Source organism: Arachis hypogaea, chromosome 1 (genome assembly GCF_003086295.3).
Source record: "Arachis hypogaea cultivar Tifrunner chromosome 1, arahy.Tifrunner.gnm2.J5K5, whole genome shotgun sequence".
Lineage (NCBI taxonomy): Eukaryota > Viridiplantae > Streptophyta > Magnoliopsida > Fabales > Fabaceae > Arachis > Arachis hypogaea.
Genome location: NC_092036.1, coordinates 12,213,070 through 12,233,623, shown reverse-complemented (window position 1 = coordinate 12,233,623; position 20,554 = coordinate 12,213,070). Strand labels below are relative to the sequence as shown.

General features: G+C 32.3%; 3 protein-coding genes and 1 pseudogene across 8 annotated transcripts; 2 read left to right on the top strand and 2 right to left on the bottom strand.

Annotated features, from left to right (window-relative positions):
* The first annotated feature begins 1,285 nt into the window (after positions 1–1,285).
* LOC112797247 (uncharacterized) lies at positions 1,286–13,221 on the top strand. Of its 2 annotated transcripts, XM_025840080.3 has the most exons (24): positions 1,286–1,543; positions 3,273–3,406; positions 3,702–3,786; positions 3,900–3,953; positions 4,255–4,346; positions 4,440–4,543; positions 4,646–4,715; positions 5,119–5,524; positions 5,740–6,066; positions 6,289–6,495; positions 6,688–6,783; positions 6,875–6,935; positions 7,035–7,162; positions 7,352–7,598; positions 7,764–7,864; positions 7,970–8,094; positions 8,219–8,342; positions 8,422–8,480; positions 11,211–11,307; positions 11,507–11,696; positions 11,786–11,893; positions 12,125–12,252; positions 12,761–12,820; positions 12,912–13,221. In XM_025840080.3, exons 1-24 carry the CDS (start codon positions 1,499–1,501, stop codon positions 13,014–13,016), a joined length of 3,153 nt encoding a protein of 1,050 aa, XP_025695865.1. In that variant the 5' UTR covers positions 1,286–1,498; the 3' UTR covers positions 13,017–13,221. The 2 variants fall into 2 exon arrangements, with proteins under 2 accessions (XP_025695865.1, XP_072089452.1); XM_072233351.1 differs by lacking the exon at positions 4,255–4,346 and having other exon boundaries at positions 1,329–1,543.
* LOC112797279 (serpin-ZX) lies at positions 8,552–10,151 on the bottom strand. The gene has a single exon (XM_029297600.2). It carries the CDS (start codon positions 9,995–9,997, stop codon positions 8,708–8,710), a length of 1,290 nt encoding a protein of 429 aa, XP_029153433.1. The 5' UTR covers positions 9,998–10,151; the 3' UTR covers positions 8,552–8,707.
* On the top strand, positions 10,113–10,748 carry LOC140184417 (small ribosomal subunit protein uS2c-like; annotated as a pseudogene).
* A 144-nt stretch (positions 13,222–13,365) lies between the features above and the next one.
* On the bottom strand, positions 13,366–20,211 carry LOC112797251 (uncharacterized). Of its 5 annotated transcripts, XM_072234348.1 has the most exons (17): positions 20,005–20,211; positions 19,446–19,822; positions 18,565–18,918; positions 18,052–18,490; positions 17,524–17,772; positions 17,214–17,346; positions 17,024–17,104; positions 16,864–16,946; positions 16,644–16,741; positions 15,725–15,862; positions 15,494–15,603; positions 14,417–14,774; positions 14,270–14,323; positions 14,093–14,182; positions 13,929–14,015; positions 13,748–13,810; positions 13,366–13,658 (listed from the first exon to the last, which is right to left on the bottom strand). In XM_072234348.1, the coding sequence occupies exons 5-17, from the start codon at positions 17,591–17,593 to the stop codon at positions 13,590–13,592; spliced, it is 1,434 nt and encodes a 477-aa protein (XP_072090449.1). In that variant the 5' UTR covers positions 17,594–17,772; positions 18,052–18,490; positions 18,565–18,918; positions 19,446–19,822; positions 20,005–20,211; the 3' UTR covers positions 13,366–13,589. The 5 variants fall into 5 exon arrangements, with proteins under 5 accessions (XP_072090449.1, XP_072090415.1, XP_072090434.1 ...); XM_072234314.1 differs by lacking the exon at positions 20,005–20,211 and having other exon boundaries at positions 18,565–18,857; positions 19,446–19,868; XM_072234333.1 differs by lacking the exon at positions 20,005–20,211 and having other exon boundaries at positions 18,598–18,857; positions 19,446–19,868.
* Between the last annotated feature and the right edge of the window lie 343 nt (positions 20,212–20,554).

Genomic DNA, 20,554 nt, shown 5'->3' with positions numbered 1-20,554 from the left:
CCAAAAAGATAGTAATAAAATTTCCAGAAATAAAAGGGGGGTTGGGAGAAGAGAAAACGCAATTGGATGAAGCAAAGTCCTTTCGGTTGTGCCACGTATATGTAATAATGTGTGGGCTCCACCATCCATGGTTTGGGTCCCACTATGCTATCAACAGCTGACACGTGTAGGATCTAAATTGTTCGAGGAAAACAGTAACATGTTCTAAAGAGTGAAGACAAAGTCAAAGTGAGTGAGTGAGATTAAACATTTTAACACTACACATAGTCAAGCATATATGTCTTTTTGATAAATCTTATCCTATCCGCTATAACTTAGATTTTCTCTATTTTTCATTTTTGTAGATTTTGTTTTCTTCTAAAAATAAAAGGAGTCATTTGGAGAGAAGACATGTTTTTTTAACTGAAAAGAGTTAACCCTACTCTAGGCTAAAAGAAACAATTTTAATAGAAGATGATATAAATTCTTAAATTTTTTTAATGCATTTTTGAGAAAAACAAAATTCTCTACTTTTATACTATATATCGACAATATTTTTAAAAAGTTCATTAGGAAAATCCTAAACTAAATTTCAGCATATTTTTGGGCAATCATCTCAACAAATAGTTATAGAACACTAGAAATAATTATATTGTTATGGAAAAGAAATTAATAATTGTCTTAACTTATTTGTGGTTGGCTATTTATAAATTACATATTTTCTTGTAAAAATATATAATAATTTCTCTGTAACTCAATAAGTATAAGTTTTAGTAAATTGTAATTTTAAAACGTAAATTATATATATTTTTAAATCCTAGTTTAAAATTATAATTTACATACACATAAAAAAATAAAATTTAATTATTTTTATTTTAAAAAAATTACATAATATTGTATTTATTTAAATTTATTTGCATAAATTCTAAATTATAATTGTAAAATTATTCAGTTATTTTTTCAAACTTAGACATTTTTTTTTTACAGTATAGCTCAACATGCGAAGAATTAATTTAAACAGAATCGGAGTTTAATTTAAAAATTTATGGCTGAACAATAAATTATCATATATATAAAATAAGATTCAAATTTTTAACATTTGTATAAGGAGACTAATTAACTAACTTTTAAACTAGATATTACCATTATACTTAAATTGACATAATTCATATGGAGTTAATTTTATGTTAGCAGTTAAAAATTATTAAATAATTTAATAAATTTAATTAAATTATTATCTAATACCTCTTAATTAAATTTTACTGAATTTTCAACCGTTAAATTTGGTAGCCAAAAGAAAAAGGATGAAATCTATTAACATCATTGTCATAAGTGAGAAGAATCTTTGGTTTAGTTGTGCTTTCTGTTCTTTGAAAAAGCATTGTATATATTTTCATCAATCACCTCTTCTTCAGAACCAGATACTGCAAACTGCCACAAACTACGCACATTCCCCACTTCTTCTTCTTCTTCAATTTGCTTTCTATGAATTCATATCCTCTCTAAGATTATTTGAACAATGTTCGCCGTGAAGAAGCTGGTTGAAAAAGCCTCCATCAAGAAGGTCAGATCGATCATTATTCATTTCAATTCCATTCTCAATTCTTTCTTCCTCTTCTTCTTCATTATTCATTCTCAACTTCCTAGTTATACCTAAAATTACACTTCAATCTACTTCTTATTCTCAGCATCGATTCATTCCCCTTTAAATTTCCTTCATCTGATTCTCAACTTAGATATTCGAGCTTCGATTATATATTATTTTACATGTAATCTGGATCTACCTTCAACCTTTTTTGTTTAATAGAAAAATGAAACATACCAATGACATTCTCAAAAAAAAGAAAATATAGGTAAATAATTTTTAACTAGTTAATTTTAAATAACTGTAATTAATAATTAATAATTTTATATTTTTTAAAAATAAAATTTAAATTAATAACAAATAATTAATACAAAATATAATTTAAAAATATTTATTGATTTATTGTTTATTAGATTTTTACTAGTTATCTATCAGGATTGTATTTTATTTAGTTTTTAAGAAAAATTAATTTTGGTGTGAAATATGGCTCCTTAGTGTAGTTAGTAGTCTTCACAATATATTAGAATTTGAGCAGGTTGGATCATTTTATATGCTTTAATATTACGCTACTACACACAAAAAAAAGAAATTTTAATATTATCTTGTATATGCTTTTATAGGTGACTTTCAAAAGTAATTACTGTATGACGAAAACACTTTTAATTATAATGTAGTGTATATGATTAGATAATTGTTTAAAATATTTTAATTTATTATAATATCAAATTAATTTTTGAATTTCATTTCTCTAATATTTGATTAATTTAATAAAACAAATTTCATTTTCCGGACATTTTGTATTCTGTTTGAAGAACCGAATATAAATAGGAATTGGTTTAGAAAAATTCTTTTTAGTACATATACAAAAAAGTCATATTAACTGTTTAATGCTGAATTGTTGACCAAATAGTGAAGATTGGAAAAAGATACGGTGTTATCCAACTTTGAGAACAGTGGTCGGTGGTATTTTTAATTAGAAGGTCTTTTGTGTGGACCATTTTTCTTGCATTAATGTTTCTAATTCTATGAAACGTGTTGCTCACTTACTCTCCCCACCAGAATCCAAGGCCCTGGGATTCAGGGAACTAAACAAGTGTCCCAACAAGCAATGGAATTGGACTAAGATTTTAGTTTCATTTTTGTGGATTCAAAAAGTTGGAGTCCCATATTCGCATATTCAATTAATCTATTTTGTGTCTATGACTATGAGATAGTGTTTGATGGTTAGAGATTGGAATTAAATTTGAATCATGAGCTTAAAATTTCAGTCTCTCCTGTACTTAGAAAGTGAGAGATTTATAAGGAGATTGAAATTTTAATAATATTTTTTTTAAATATATTTTTATTTAATTTCTCAAATTTTAAATTTATTTTTTAATTTTTATATTTATCTTAAATTAAATATAATATCAAGACATAATTCAATCTAATATATTTTATACCAAATATAATACAGAAAATCTCAGTCTCCGATTTCCTTCCAAATGCAGCCTGATAGAATAAGTGTTATGCTACTTTAATCACAGAGACTTTAGTACAGTTGGTAGCTAGTTGAACTTCTTTAGTTATTCTACTAAAGAGTTTGATAGCTTAGAAAATTTATTATTAAAAACATATAGAATCTATACAATCTGTACCAACTATCTTTAGCTTACTTCAAACTTCAAACAAATACAGACTTAACATTGCATTGCATTCATGGTTGCAGCCAGGAGGAAATTCCTCAGATGGATTAAAAGCAAGTGATGTGGATCCAAGGTTGTTATTTCATAATGGGGTGCCATCTGGTGCTGCAAACTTTGCTTTTGACAATACTCACGTGATACTGGCCATTTCAACAAAGTAATTTCATTCATTCCCCTTGGCCCTAGCCTAATTCTAAGTCTTTTCAATAGTTTTGTCAACGAGTCTTTTGAGTGTATTTGAAGAATTTTTGTTCTTTCACGAGTAACTTTGTCGTCTTTCGTGGATAATTCTTTTTACTTAACTGGTTTTGTGTTGTTGTACTCTTTCCTATGTGAAATCTATCATGGAAATGGAATATTTGAACATGTTAAGTGTTATTAAATGAGATCCTTTTTTTGTCCTCATAAGCTTCAAGTCGAAACTGATTGTGTTGAGATTTATTTCCAAAAAGGGATGGTCGGATTAAACTATATGGTAAAGGTAATTCCCAAGGCCTACTTGAATCTAGTGAGCCATTGCCTAGCAAGTTCTTACAGGTGATGGCCCTTACTTTTCATGATCAAATTTCCCTATATATAAGATATATACACATATAAGTATGCATTGTATTGTAACACTCACATTGAAATTCACATTTGATATAATGCAGTTCATCCAGAACCAAGGCATTCTTATAAATGTTACTTCCAATAATCATATTGAGGCAAGTTAACTTTCTCTTGCATTTATAACAATTTGTCTAGCTGCCTCTGCATTGCATTGTTGAGAATAATTTCTATGAATTGACAGTGCGAAACACTTTTACAGGTCAACTAATAGATAGCAAATCATCATAGATAGTTATAATTGGTGGTCATATATCATGACTTGACACTTCCTTAAAATTTCTATTGGTTGACAATGTAAAACTCCTTTGCACTGATATTACATTACATTACAATATCGAAAGCAAAAAATAATGTGCTAGTAAGTTAATTGATTCTTCTAAGAAATATCATATTTAGGTTTGGGACATAGACAAGAAACTTTTGTCAGATGCTTACATTGTGAAGGAAGAAATCACTTCCTTTGCAGTCATACAACATAGCCTATATATGTAAGTAATAATATGCACAATTCATGCTAAACTATCAAAAATTAATTTTTGAGGGAGGTCCAAAATTTATCATATGCATTTTTCCATTGGCAGGTACATTGGATATTCTAATGGTAATATTTCAGTGTTGAAGATTGATCAAGAACCTTGGCATATGGTTCAAATGCAGTACACAATACCCCTCTCGGCTTCTTACGGTGAGAATTTGAGATACATTAGTATCTATTTTGCTGTAGAATAGTTAATTAACATTGATTCATTAATTCTTTGAGCTTAAGTTCCTTAATCACATTATTTAGGAGATTCTGAAGTGCCTGATGATACTGTTGTGACACATATTCTGCCTCAACCAGCAGCGGAAAGTAAAAGGTGAAATTACTCTCAAGATTATCTCTAGATTTTCCACAAATTTCAATTAGGTCTCTATAATTTTAAAGTTTGTAATCAAGTCTCTATAAGTTATATAGAAGTTTGTAATTGGATCCCTAGTTCTAACATTTTGTGATCAAACCTACATAGTACATACCAAATGATACATTGCCATATAAAGTTTTCATACATTATAAAGTTTTGTGATAATTCTTATGGACCTGGTTGAAAAATGTTTGTACAAAATATTGGAAATGAATTTGAAATGTTTAAGCTGTAAGAACTTGATTGAAAACTTTTGTACTATTACACACTCGAGTGCATACGAAAAGACTTAATTTTGATGCGATGGCAGTATAAAAATTTCAGTCAATTCAAGTTTCTGTTTTTTGTTTCAATGCAGGGTTCTGATAATCTTTAGAAATGGCCAGATAATTTTGTGGGATATTAGAGAAAGCAAAACTGTTTCCAAAACTGGTGGAAACATGTCACAACCACTCCATAGTGAAACAAAGAAAGTTTCTTCTGCATGTTGGTCATGTCCTTTTGGAAGCAAAGTTGTTGTAGGCTACAACAACGGAGAGATCTTCATTTGGAGTATCCCTTCCCTAAACATCGGACGAGACAGTTCAGCATCAGCGCCGGATCATAATACTACACAGAACACTCCTCTTCTTAAACTTAACTTGGGATACAAGTCAGAGAAAATTCCCATAGGATCAATGAAATGGATTTATGCTGAAGGGAAGGCTAGTAGATTATATGTCATGGGAGATTGTGATGATGCATCTTCTTTAAACTCATTGCAGGTATTCGCATGTTTTTGCTGAAAATATTATCAGAATTGCTTGTTTGTATTTGTGTGATACCGGATTCTTCAAAATACTTTCAGATGCTTCTAGGTTTATTTCTTTAATTTTCATACTAACTTTTCAGAATTTCTATCCTAGATAAGTAAAAGTTCTATAGTAATTAACCTAGATAGAAATTCTTGAGATCATGGTTGAAACTTTCTATGATGCAGGTAGTGTTATTGAATGATAACATAGAATCTCGCACGATTAAGTTGGGCCTTCATTTGTCTGAAAGTTGTGTTGCCATGGAGCTCATATCAGCAGCTTCAAATGAACAAAGCAAGCACAGACAAGAATCTTTGATTCTGATTGGGAAATCAGGCCATATATATCAATATGATGATGGCTTGATTGAAAGATATCTGATACAAAGCCAATCCAAGTCCTCACCCTCACTTCCAAAGGAAGTGACTGTGAAATTACCATTTGCAGATTCAAGCATCACAACTTCAAAATTCATATCCAACACTACCGATGTATTAAACATTGAAGAGGAGGTAATAAATTAATAGGGGTTATGAATTTGGATTGTTTTTCACTCGACATAAGAAGCACGGACACTCCATTAAGCTGCATAGTCTGCAAGAAATACTTGCATACTTATGAAGCACATTTAATGAGTGCTCCTGAAATTTAATCCATATATTCATTCTTTCTTGAAATTTACATCTTCTATGCTAATGTACTTGTTTGTGATTTTCTTTTCTATGGTGACATAGTATTATAGAGAGCTGATAAAAAATTATCCACCACTTATTATGGTCGAAACTAATCAAAAGGACGGGTCTACACTGATGAGTTCTGCAAAGTTTACTGGATTCTCAAAAGTTCAAAATCTGTACATAACTGGACACAGCAATGGTGCTCTAAACTTCTGGGATGCTTCATGTCCCCTTTTCATCCCAATTCTGCAGTTAAAGCAACAGGTAATATTTTTTCGTGGTTAAATTATCCTAGACGTCCCAATAGTTTCAATTAATTTTCAATTGGATCTTTATTGTTAGTTTAAAAGTTTGTAATCAAGTCCCCTTTTCCATGTTCATGATTTAGAACTTAATAGTTAGCATAATTTCAGTCATAAGTTCTTTTCTTAATCTTTTTCCTTGATCTTAATGCAGAGTGAAAATGATTTTTCTTTAAGTGGCATACCCTTGACAGCATTATTTTTTGATAGCACATATCCTCTTCTTGTTTCTGGTGATCAAAGCGGAACGGTTAGATTTCTTCGATGATACATTGTGATCATTTTCTTAAATTTTCATCCTTTCCTAGTTATAATATGTTTTCCATAAACATGATTAACAGGTTCGCTTATTTAGATTCAAACCTGAACCATATACTACCAACAGCTTCATGTCTCTTACTGGTATGACATAGAATATAGAATTTTCTTTGTTATCAGAAAGCTAAAACTCTTAAATATTTTAATTAACAGCAACTTTCATTTCGATTCCTCTTTGTGCAGGCGGTTCAAAGAAAGGAACTGATCATATAATCCAGAGTGTAAAAGTTCTGAAGACTAATGGTGCTGTGCTTTCTATGAACATAAATCACAGTTCAACACATCTTGCAGTTGGTTCTGATCAAGGACATGTGAGATTATACTTTATACCTTTTTATTTCAATCTTGAAAATGTGTTTTTCGCTCATTGTCCAAAAGTATCCTTAGATATGAATTTGAGGTCAGATACCTGAGTTGTAAGAAAATATGTGAGTTTTGCATTTATATTAACCCTTATCATTTGTTTGGATTTTTAGTTCCTTAACTATTGTTTGTTACAGGTTTCAGTTTTTAGCATGGATGGACCAACATTGCTGTATCAGAAAAACATTGCTAGCGAAATATCCGCCGGCATTGTCGATCTACACTTCCTAACATGCAGTCTGCAGGGTTTTGAGAAGAACATTCTAGTGGTCGGAACAAAGGACTCATCTATTCTTGCACTTGATAGTGAAACTGGAAACACACTTGGCAATGGAAGTGTTCATCCAAAGAAGCCCTCTAGAGCTCTATTTATGCAGGTGTTGGGTAAGCCTATACAAAAGATAACATAATGATCAAATTTATCAAGAACTCAATGCAGATGCTTATTCTGTTTAGGATCAATATAGTTTAATAATATTGTTGAATGCTGATATTTATGAAGCAAACTATCAGAAAGATAGAGGTGATTATTAATATCATTGTACACAGATGGACAGGGTAACAGTGAGGATGCAACAACAAAGCAATCACATATTCTGCTTTGTTCTGAGAAGGCTTTGTATGTCTATTCATTAGTTCATGCTGTTCAGGTAATTTAATTTAATGCATGATGCCATAATAACAATCCAGAATCATGTCTAACAAGAAAATTATTTGTTAGCCAATGCTTGCAACAAGCTTTTCTTGCATTACAGGGAACAAAAAAGGTGCTCTATAAGAAGAAGTTTCATTCTTCTTCATGTTGCTGGGCATCAACATTTCACAGCAATAATGATATTGGCCTTGCGCTCCTTTTCACCAATGGAAAAGTAGAATTAAGGTAATGAGAAGAGTATATAACACAAATTATGACTTAAATTATTCATAATTTCTGGCTTGCACGTCAAGTATTTCGCCTTTTTAGCGAAATGTTTTATAACTAGACACACACTTCAAATATTTAGGTCTTTGCCGGAATTATCCTTGATTGTGGAGACTTCTATTAGAGGTTTCAACTATTCGCCTCCAAAACATGGATCATTTTCTGACATCCAGATGTGTTGTTCATCAAGAGGAGATCTTGTTTTGGTATGGCCATATTTTTTTACTTGTAAAAGCTTATACATTTGTTTGATTCAAGTAATTGACCCAAATTCCATTTTTACAGGTTAGTGGTGATCAAGAAATTCTTGTGTTCTCAGCATTGGTCCAAAGAAAAATTTTCAGGTAATTTCTTAATAAACCACAAAAATACTACCATATACGAGGATAAGACTGTGCTTAGAAGTTAGAAGTTACAAGATACAACTCGGCTTTAATATTGTTAGAGTATAATGAGGATCAATTAGATCAATTAGCATTCGCATCGAATCGTCTTCATATCATAAAGTTGGACCAATAACTCACCAGTAACCTAGTAATTTGAGGTTTTTGGTATATTGATAACCATGGCATTAACCGTAAAGAGGATTGAGCACTTGACCAACAAAAAGAACAGTTCCAGTAAATTGTTCTCTGATCAGAAACAAGAATGGATGGTCTGCAATAAAGTCAAAAGGAGGAGGAGGCTTCTCCCTTGTTCTTCTTCCTCTTCCTGCAGTGGTAGGTATTTGCAACCTTCCAGCTGCAACAGCTTTGGTCCCTTCTTCGTTCACTTCAATGATGCATTTCTGGATAATGTCGGAAATATACGCAGCTCTCTCCTCCACCATTTCAGTCAAAGCTCCTTCCATGAATGGTAACACCAAACCCATCTTCTTTAACATTGGAGAAGCCTCAACCATAAAAGATAGCCTAAATCTTGGGATCTTTAACACACCTAAGTTTTTATAACCGTTCGGGAGCATGTTTTCAAGAGATTCAGATTCAGTACATACCTTTTCGACCAAAGCCGGCAAGCCGTTGATTTCATCAGGAAGAAAAATGTGCATGGCGTACATCCTTTTGGGGCCATTTTCGCTGGCTTCCTTGTAATTAAGACTGAGGACCTTGAAATCTTGATAATGATGAGCAATGGCGTAATGGTTGTGACTTCCATCCATGAAGGGAACCTTCACTGAGCCACCACCATCCAAGAGATGAAAGTCACCATCCTGTGTATCTTTTTCTCTGAAGGTGCCACTATCTCTCCATAATCCTTTGAAGTAGAGTGTGTTAGCCATGATCACATCCTTCAATTCGATTGAATAAGGATCAATGATGTTGTTAACAACGCCTTTCGTCTCCCTTTCAGCCCATGAGTTAATCTCCTTCGCTACTTCACCCTTATTTGTGAAATCAAGTGAAGCCAAAGTAGGCTTGTAAGTATTCTCCAATACTTGTGAGAAGGAAGGCTTTAGAGATAGGGTTTTGTCAACCCAAACACCATTCGCGAAAGAGAGGTGAGGTCCGCCGCTCGAAGAACGGTCCACAAGCAAGGAGGACAAGAGCTGTGTTGCGACGGAGTTGAGATCGTTGATGGATTCTGACCGGAGGAACGAGAGGAGTTCGTCACAAACCGGGCCGTTGGACCCGGCGGCAACAATGCCAAGAAGGAGTTTGATGCACAAAGGAGAAAAGGCAACGTTCTTGTAACCGCCGCTTTCTTTCGAGAGTAATAAGTGATTTGCAAGCCTAAATTCAGGAGTGATCACCTGAGAGGCCGTCGCTTTCTCACCGTCATTGGTGGTGGTGGTGGTGGCGGCGGCGTCTGGGGCAGAGTTGGAGAGTGTTTCCATTTTGAATCCGATACCAACGGGTATCATTTCCCCCAAAACAACTTTCTCTTACAGACCTTTCAACCAAAACTCTAGTAGTTTCTTGAAAACTCGTTTCTGATATGGAACACTGGGAATTTAAAGATATTTTTTGACACCTTATATATCCAAAAACAAAACATAAGGTATTCATATTCTAAATCTTACAAAACGGCTGGCTTTTTATGAAAAGCTTTGTGATTTGGTTTTTGATGCGGCAAATAAGGGAAAACAATTTTTACTTGTTAGCACAAAAAATAAAGATGCGGATTTAATAGCACAGGTCGCAACAAGAGCTAGTTGTCATTATGTTAATAAAAAATTGGCTCAGCGGCATACTAACTAAATAGTATAGTACAGAAACGAGATTTCATAAGTTCATGTCCTTGAGAACAGATAAAAAAAGGGGCAGCATCCATAGTTTACCCTATTTTAAAGAGACAGTTATAGTACTTAGAAACCTATTTGGGTGACATTAAATACATGACTGGCTTACCCGATATTTTCATAATCGTTGATCAATAAGAGGAGTATACCACTCTTAGAGAATGTATCACTTTGGAAATTCCAACGATTTGTTTAATCGATACAAATTGTGATCCGATCTCGCGAATATTTCGATTCTAGCTAATGATGATACTATAGCTTCAATTCGGTTCATTCTTAACAAATTAATATTTGCAATTATTTGCAATTTGTGAAGTTGTTCTAGCTATATACAAAATTCTTAATTAATAATAAAATGAATTATTCCATTGAGAACTTTATGGATTTATAGAATCGGTTACTATAACTAATTTACTAAATCGCGCTGGTTGAATCAAAATAATTCCTTTCAAGTTCTATTTATTTTGAGGGCAATATGAATATTCTATTTTGTTAAAGTATAATTAGGATCAATTAGATCAATTAACATTATTTAGCATATCTGAATATTTATTATAGGATATTACGTCTTTATTATTTCGATTCTTTTAGGGCCTATAAATATGCTTCTATATTGTATCATTCCGCATAACTGGACAAATTTTTTCTCTACTGTTCTCTCTTACCTTTCTAACAAATATATGATATAAAACTAGGAGAATATTTAACTTAAAATACTAAAGAAGATAGTATGAGAAAGAAGATAGTATATATGAATATTTAACTTAAAATACTAATTTGAAGCATCCATGCATCTAAGTAATTCATTCTCACAAATTGCTTGACTTCATTCTAGGCTTTTGGATTCTCTCAGCACCATTTACAGCAAAGAAAGGATGGCATCACAAGAAGAGCTTGTCCCTAGCCAAGCCATTCATAAGGAAAAGAAAAAGGTACACACAAACTTTATTAAACTTTGCAAACTATCTGTTGGCAAAGGTGCTCGATATCCCAAAAGATTTACAGCAATGGATTGTGACAAACTACAATATTGAGTTAGATTTCATATCATATTCTCCTCACTTGATCTGTTCTTAGCTGATGTTATCTTTGGAAGTAATAGTGCTTGCTTTGCTCTTTGGCTTCCCCTAGGGAATATTCAGCTCAGTTATCAAAGATCTCACCGGTGGTAAAGAAAAGCATGCCTCAATTGCGGAAATAGAAGATTCAAAAGAAAGTATCCGGGAACTCTCAGTGATCTTTTCGAATCCGAATTTTTCTTCTGAGGCAGATAATAATGATAACCTGACTGCTGATGAAGATGATCTTGATCTAAATATAGGTATAAATACTTACATTATCTAAGGCATGAGTCTGTATTCATAGAATTTCTATATACAATCTGAGATGTTCTTAATTGTTCTTGTATAGATGACATTGACATAGATGATCATGAAGAAAAACACAGAGAACAAAACAAATTGGGATTGGGAGCCCTTAACAAGAAGAAATTGGCTGGAAAGTTTCATGCTCTAAAAGGTTAGTGGGAAAATGACTCAATTCAGTTTTACTTCTTGTGAGTCAATTATTCTCTCATGTTCTTCGGTTGATTTTGGGAGAAGTGGAAAGTTTTAGGAACTACCAAACATAAATCACTTTACATCAAAATCAATTCTAACTAGCTAAGAACTTTTGCTTCGTAAGATATAAATGAAGACGATTAAACATTGAACACTAGCTAAATTAGTTGAATTGAGCATCCAAATGCAGGTAAGTTGAAAGAGATGAAGGGAAACATTCACAAAACATCAGCAAAGGAAGATCAACAAGAAGAGCAAGCCGGAACAGTTGATCAAATTAAGAAAAAATATGGATTCTCTTCTTATTCTTGTTCCAATGTAAGTAATATATATCTTCCTGAGTATGCATCCTCTATCACTATCATGCATGGAATTTCCATTTTCATCACATAACAATCCATCTACTTATGCGAGCTTCTCAGTCATCATAGTTAGTTAATCTCAGTAAACTTATTAATCAAGTAATCGTGGTTTCGTAGGTCTAGCGACTACCATTTGAAAAAACTAACACAAACTTTTTTATCGATAATTAGACTCGGAAAATATTCGAGAACTAGAACTTTGTCACCAGAATGAGGTGACATTGTCCTTACTCCTTGGCCTTGCAACGAAAAGGTTGATCCCACCACTTGTTATTGAATCGCCGCCGTAAATTCTGACAAAGATTCTTGTTATATTTTGTCTAATCATCGAGTACTTCTTGGCTAGACCACCATAGAGTAGTGAGAAAACTATGCTTTAGCACATAATTCATACTTGAAGTTTTTAATAATCTCCTAAGATGCATTAGAAAAAAAAAAGATTCAAAAAAAATCTGATAATGCAGGAAACAAGTGCTGCTAAACTGTCGGAAAGCAAGCTGCGTGAGAACTTGAACAAACTGCAGGTAAAATATTTTGGTTTAACACAAAAAATGCAGAACACAAAAAAAGAAGTATGTTCTTCATTTTTCACATTTCACTCTTATGATTTTGCAGGGCATTAATGTTAAAACTGCAGAAATGCAAGACACAGCAAAGTCATTTTCATCATTGGCAAATCAAGTGCTCCGAACAGCAGAACAAGATAGACGAAGTTCATAAAAGGCACTGAACAAGTGGATTCAGTTTACCCGGTTTTTGTTTGGAAAAAAAAAAAACTTGTATTTAAGTTTGTTTTATAGTTTTGTATATTCTCTTTAAAATTGTGAACCTTCCCTCACACATATTTCTATTAGTTTTGGGTTGTTATTCAGTGTTCAAATATTCACAAATAAATATACATGTAAATAAGCCGAGTTGATGAGAACAGGACCAAAATGAGCATTAAGAAATTGATCTAACAATCTTGCGATAAGGTAAATTATTGCATTGATTCTTGAATCTTCAAACAAGCTAAGTAAAGCATGAAATAACCAAATTAAAATTTTAAAACAATTAAGGCCTTGCAAGCTTCGATGCAAAAGCTCCTACTGAACTCGATGCTCAAATTATAAAATCTATTTAAGGTTAAATACTTAAATTACAGGGTCACTGTTTAAAGAGTATAATATAACTGCAGCACTCTTAATTATGAGAAAAATCATTAATCTAATAATACTAAATAACTGAAAATCCAAAGGATTATTGCAAAGTTAATCATGTACAAAATTAAATATTACTTAATTAGAAAAAAAACTAAAAAAGTAGTCCAAACAGACTTGCTGCACTCTCAACCTCTTCGAAATATCCCTTGCCTTTTCTCTCCTGAGAAAAAATAAGTTTTTAAGTATAAATTAGTTAATCAACATATTTTCATATATGGAGAAGATCATGGTGGAAAAAGAAAAAATCACCTCTGCAAATGTTCGCCTTTTATTCATAAGTTTGGTCCTTGATTTATCAATAATTGACTTTGTCTGAAAGATAGAATCATGAAATGATAAAGTAACAAAAAATAAATATATGTAAATGAAAAGATGAGTTTAATAGTTATTTTTACTGATATGAGGTAAAAAAGAAGTTTGGCTACTATACCTGTTCTCGCTCTTTCTTTATTTGACTTCTTGTTAATAGTTCAGGATCTTTCCCTCGAGTACCAGGGAGATATACCTTTGCTTCAATCTGTTAGAAATGAAGTAAATTATTAGTAAATTCAAAAATTAAATTTATCCAAGAAAAACAAAATTTATTTTGCTAACCTTTTCTTCGATAGGTTCATATAGACATGGAGTTTCTTCCTCTTCATAATAGGGTACAAATGCAAATAATTCTTGAATGACTTCGTTTTCCTAATATAACAACGATAAAAAAAATCAAATACTTGATAATAAATAAGAGTTATTTATTAATTATGTAGTGATTTTTTAAAAGCTAACCATCAAATAATATGAAAATTCTTCTTCTCCCACAAAATTCTTGAGGAAATTGAACTATTCATAAAAGAGAAAAAAGTGTTAGAAATAAATCAAAATCAAGAACAAACTAGGACCAAGTAAACAATGAATAAATATTGTTTAATATACCTGTGTAATTGAAGTCCATGATGTTAGAATTAATTTTTGTCCATCAAATATTTCACAATATTTTGGACGTTTATCTTCCTTAAAGTACATTAAGACGTCCCAGTCGGTTCTAGCAGCATTGTTGAACATTTGTTTCAGAGGAGGTGCAGTTTTAGCTTCCATTGAAGTACTCTCTAGTTGCTTCAAAATGATGTTTTTAATGTATTTTCTTAATCCATCATAAGACTCTGATAATAATTCTTCAGTTTTAACAAAAAATCTGTCAACTTTATCACGCTCAAATATCAAAGCTAATGCTTCACCAGCAGCAACGCAAGTTGCATCTTCTTTGAGTAATGTCAAGAACCGAGAAATTACCCTGCATCAAGAATCATTAATTAAAGCAAAGTTAAATTATGACAATTAAGATTGTATTGAGGATTTAATTTTCATGTATCGAAGAAGTAGGAGTATTTATGGGCGAGGTCGGGTTTAATTAGATTTAAACCCGGTCCTAGAAAAGCATCAGGTCTATTTTGGCCCGACTCGACTCGAAAACAATTCGAAATAAATCGGATTAACTAGATAAATCCGATGTAAAATTAGTATACACAAATTTATAATTTCTATATACTAAAGTAATAAAATTTTACTTTTAAAAATTAAATTTAATAAATGTTATATTATATTTATACAAAATAAATTATTTTAAAGTAAAAATAATACCATATAATATAAAAAATATTAATTGAAATATAAAAGTATAATATGACATTACTAATTTTACTTTAAAATATATATTTTTATTATAAAAAATAACTTTGGGGTGGAAGTGGATCAAGTGACCCAAAGCATAATCTGAATCTAGTCCGAAAATAACTACAGATAAAAATAATAAAAATAGCTAAGTCTTTAACATCCTTACAAAGAAGTTTACAACTTTACATAGAAATTCGATCATATATTGTCACATTATAAAAAATATTAACTTTTAAATTTATCCAATCATGTATTATCATATTTGAAAAAATTAATTTTTATATTTTCAATGCATCAAAATTAAAACTCTTATACAAAATAGAAAATTAATGGACTTACCCTTGCCAGCGACCGGAGATGATTTCCAACCTATATACTCTTGTAAGTAAAAACATCCAAGCATAAATTAATGTTGATAGAGTAGTAGCAGAGACTTGGTTTTTAAGTGCCTGAAAAAATAAAAAGAAAGAAAAGAAAAGCTTCTAAGTAATAATAAATATATACAAAACAGATCATACTTCAATTAATAAAAATTTAACTAAAGATTTTTGAGTAAATTAAAGTACGTACACCAACCTTGGATTTAGGACAAATATATTCCCAAATCACTTGCATGGCTTCTTGAATTTCCACTGAATTGCTTGCACAGAAAGATGTGACTATGGCCAAACACTCTACAAGAGCAATAAAGCCACATGGTTCCAAAAGCTGCATAGAGATTAAGATTTTATTAAATTTCAAACATCTTTTCATATATTATATTTATTGGTTTATTTATTTATCGATTTTTTCCTGAAATAAAATAAAAAAAAAGTTATTATTTTCCTAAACACAATTTTTGAACTTTAATTTTCCAAATACGATTTTTTTAGAGCAAATTCGACGGCGAACTCCACTCAAATTTTTAAAAATTCATGTTTTTAATCCATATCATCGTCTCCAAAATAGTATCTAGATCTCCAAACAGTATATAGGAGTACAGAAAAATACACAGAAAACAAGCATAACTTTTCCAAGAATTTTTTTAATTATAAATTTAAAAAACAAGCCATATTTAACAATGGCACCAATTATCACCGTCTCCAAAAATACACAGGTACATCGGAATAAGCCATATTTAACAAGGATTTTTTTAATTATAAATTAAAAAAAAAACTATTTTCCAAAAATAAAATATGACTTATTCCTGTATATTTTTGTGTACTATCATGTACTTTGGAGACGATGACAATGGTTACCATTGTTAACTTTTCAAACAATATGATCTATTTGAAGTGAAGTTCGCCGGGATAAGACCAACTTTATAATTTTTATAGAGTTCAGGTGCGGCGAACTTGCCCAAATGCCAAAAAAAAATCGTATTTAGGGAGTTAAAGTTAAAAAATCATGTTTGAGGAAATAATAATTTTTTATTTTATTTTAGTAAACAAATATTTATTTATTAATATTAACAACTTAAAAAACATTATGAAATTGTATCTTAAAATACCTTGTCAGGAACTCGAAGCAGTTTAGTAACTTGAGAAATTGTGTATCTGTATACTTCGTCTGCATTCTCAGTCTCACAAACTGATATTGCCATTAACCCTGAACTCATTTTTCATATAAATTAAAACATCAAATTAGGTTATAGTTATTGAGTAAGAAAAATAAAAGTCAATAAGCCTATTAAATATTATTATGATTGAGAAAAAGAGTTTAAGACGAACCAAGAGCTTGAGAAGCCAATTGTTTCTCTTTAGTCAAACCTTTTTTAAGGCAATTTAACATTTGCTCCAAGTAAGTGATGAAGCTGTAAAAAAAAGCACTCATTAATAATTCAAATCTATTTAGGAAAATTGAACAAGAATTAATAGTATATAGCCTTACTAGTTTTCCAAAATACTGTCTTCAAATCCTTCGAGAAAGATCTTAATAAAAGCCGATAATCCTTCCTCTCTAACACAAGCTCTTCAATAATAAAAGAAAACAAAAATGTATAATAATAAATATAAAAAATAAACGTATCATATAAAATATATTTTTTTTAATAAAAAAGGAAAAGAAGAAAAAGCCATACTTTTTATTTTCTAATTTTTCTAATTTTCGCACGAAACTTGAGTGAATTAATGTTGGACAACGAAATCTAACAAGCTTAAGCGGTGGTACCACACGATCTTCCTCATCATCGATTTCATGGAATCTTTCTTTGCCTGTAAAATAACATTCCAATCAAGAATTAAACTAAAGTAATAACTCACACATTAACGTCAAGGAACGATACCTAAATATCTAGAATTGGAGAAAAAAAACAAAAAACTCACAAATTAATAAAAGGATAAAATTCTGTAGAATTAGACCAAAACTGAGGTGATATAAATTATAATTACCTTTCTTTCCCTGTCCAATTTTTTTCGCAGCTTTCCTCATCTGCACACTATCTCTCTTGATCCCCACCATCTCCACTTGAATGAAGGCAAACGACACAAATTGATTGAAGTTGAAGATTTTTAATGCGACTTGTGTGTAACAACAATCGCTTTCTTCACACTCTGGACAATAAGACGTTGAAAACTTTCTTCTTCGAACGTCGCCGATGTAGTGCTGAGTAGGACGGCAATGGAAGTTTTCTTGCAACACTGAAGATGCGAGGTTGAAGAAGATTTTCAGAATTTCAAAACAGGGCAGACATATATATAGAGATAATAAATTTAAAAATCACTGCCTGAATCTTTTATTTATTTAAGATAAGATAAGATAAATAAATTAAAAATTCAAGCAGTGAGTTTTAGATTTTAAACAGAACAAAAAGATACGATATGATAAACACAGATTTTAGGTGAAATTAAAAATTTTGAAGTGATTTAATATTTTCACAATCTCCATTGAGTTGTTTTATCTATATTATCTATACCAACCTCAAGTCTATGTCATTCTTGTCGTTCAACCAAAACCCATGTAAGATCTTCCTCTCAAAATCCTCCCCTTTAAACCGAACATCCTCCTCTTCCCCATCTCCAAAACCGTTTTCTTCACCATTATATCACTCATTCCCATCTCCTACTCCATCTTGTAAGCAAGCATGCTCTCCTCAAACTGTGAATCACACCGAAATCCCTAACAGTCACAACAGTTGACATCCCTTGCCTTCTCGTGCACAACCTGCCAACCTCATCAGTGAACTTCCTAATTCCGCCCCTAATTATGGCATCCACATTTAACCCCGAGACCTCATTAGCATGCCTAGTGTCTAGTGAGCAATTCACACAGCTCCAACCACAATCTATGCCTAGTCTTCCCCTTAATCGAGAAAAACGTGCCATCATTCAAAACCGAAGCCAACCTTTCAGCAGCCTCCTGCCACAAGCAAGAATTCACCAAAAACTCAATAAAATCCTCAATATTAGAAGGATCATACTTCAAGTACCTACGATAAACCCGAAGAGAAGTCTCTATGGGCACACCCTCTGACTCACGAAAACCAAATAGGGTTCCCAGATCCTATCATGCTGAGTGACCGGCAAAGCGCAAAGAGCTCGATCGAAGGTTCTCCTGGTTCTTGTTAGCTCAATTAGGTATCGCCACCATAGCTTGAGGCTGAAAGGGTTTCGGAGAATCTCTTCCTCGTACAGAAGGTCGTCTTGGGAAGGGTACAGGTCCTGAGAAATTGACGATGATGAAGGCATCACGGTGGACGAGTTTTCGGAAACGCAAGCTTATCAATCTAACAACAGCAGCAGCAGAAGAAGAGTGATGAGAAGATGTAGACTAGTAACGACTGTGCACTGTCAGTGAAAAAAATAAAAAATTGCATAGTTTTTATTAAAATGAGTTTTACCATATATAATTTTAAGACTTAATGTAATCCATCAGTGTTTAAGATTAACACAATTTTAAGCCTTAATATACCATATCAAAATAATTTTGTTAACTAAGATTAACAAAGTTTTCAAAACAATTTTAACAAGGTCAACACAAAAATTAACATGCTTTAACAAAGATTAATAAAGTTTTCAACCCAATTTTAACAAGTTCAGCAGAATAACAAGAATTAATCAACCAAGAACGAGTCAGTAACAGAGTTAAAATTGATTTTCAAGCAGTGAGCATAGCTAATCAACCAAGAACAAGCAAGGATGAACAGTGAATCGGTATCAATTTATCATCAAGCAGTAAGCCAGTAACAAATATAACCAACTAAGAACAAGCAAGAACAAGCCAGCAACAGAGTTAAAATTTATTATCAAGCAGTGAGCAAAGCCAATCAACCAAGAACAAAGCACTAAACAATTCTAGTGCATCCTGGCGTTACCTTCGGCGAGGGCAGGGAGCAGAGATTTGAGGGAGATCGACGGACGACAGGAAGCTGGCAACGAACACTGGCGAGCCGGCGACGAACACGATGGGGAGGACCTTCGAGAACAACTAACCAGGAGGATTGGGGAACGACCACCACGAACCAGGCGGCGACGGTGAGATGAACGGCGGCGCTATGGAGGCTAGGGTTTTCAAGGAAGAGCTGAGATGGAACTATGGAGGCTAGTGGTTTAGTTTTTGGGTTTGAATTCAGAATCCCTTTTGATGAAATAGCAAAACGGCGTCGTTTAAAGGAACCGGTCGGTTTTCAGAACCATCATCAACAGTGACAACTCCACCGAGAGTGTGCAAGAATGCTAAGCACTGGGGAAGCTAAGACCGAAAACAACAAGGGTAAAATGGGTACACCATATTGTTTCATGATGAGATTAAATTAAAAGATTTTATTTCAATTAATTTAAGACTTCTTTTTTGCGACTGACTAATTCTGCAAATTAATTTTATTATGGAGCCACAGTTTCTGACGGCGTTAATGAAAAGGAAGAGAGCTTTACATGAGTATAGTATCAGTGCACACAGAAAACAGACCGAACGAGTTGTCCTGGCCAAATCGGACCGAGCGAGAAGTGGGCTGCATGCGGACCGTCCGAGTTGTGGAAGAGTTGTCCACGCGTCGCACGCCTATGGCTCCCCAGGACGGTGTCCCCTTTAACCCCACAAGTCGCGTTCCAATCTTCATTTTTCCCTTCCTTTCCCACCCAAAGAGTTGCATGCCATCTTCTTCCTCCTTGAAACCCTGAAAGTTTGGTGCTTCTCATCTGTGGGCTCTTTCAAAGATTTTGAAAATGTCAAAAAGATCACAAACCAAAAAGATTGATCGTCCGAAACTTCACATTGTAAAATATCTCAACTATTGATTATGTAAGTTTATTTGTTAATTTTTTTTATATTTCATAGTTTTGATTATTATTTTTGAAATTTAGTTAAGTTTATTGTTGTTTGAACTTGAACTGAGAATCAGTTTATAATTGTATTGATAGAAATTTAGAAATAAATGTTAAAAAAAAGTGTGAATGTAGTTGATTCTTACTTAAAATGGTTTAT

Excerpts from the sequence above, each read along its gene's own strand:
- LOC112797251 (XM_072234348.1), bottom strand. The coding sequence starts at position 17,593 with ATGGTGGGGATCAAGAGAGATAGTGTGCAGATGAGGAAAGCTGCGAAA. Across the intron at positions 14,775-15,493 it reads ATCTCCGGTCGCTGGCAAGG|GGTAATTTCTCGGTTCTTGA; the intron begins GTAAGTCCATTA and ends TTCTTGATGCAG. Across the intron at positions 13,811-13,928 it reads TAAAGAAAGAGCGAGAACAG|ACAAAGTCAATTATTGATAA; the intron begins GTATAGTAGCCA and ends TCTATCTTTCAG.
- LOC112797279 (XM_029297600.2), bottom strand. The coding sequence starts at position 9,997 with ATGATACCCGTTGGTATCGGATTCAAAATGGAAACACTCTCCAACTCT.
- LOC112797247 (XM_025840080.3), top strand. The coding sequence starts at position 1,499 with ATGTTCGCCGTGAAGAAGCTGGTTGAAAAAGCCTCCATCAAGAAG. Across the intron at positions 3,407-3,701 it reads ATACTGGCCATTTCAACAAA|GGATGGTCGGATTAAACTAT; the intron begins GTAATTTCATTC and ends ATTTCCAAAAAG. Across the intron at positions 8,343-8,421 it reads CAAGAGGAGATCTTGTTTTG|GTTAGTGGTGATCAAGAAAT; the intron begins GTATGGCCATAT and ends CCATTTTTACAG.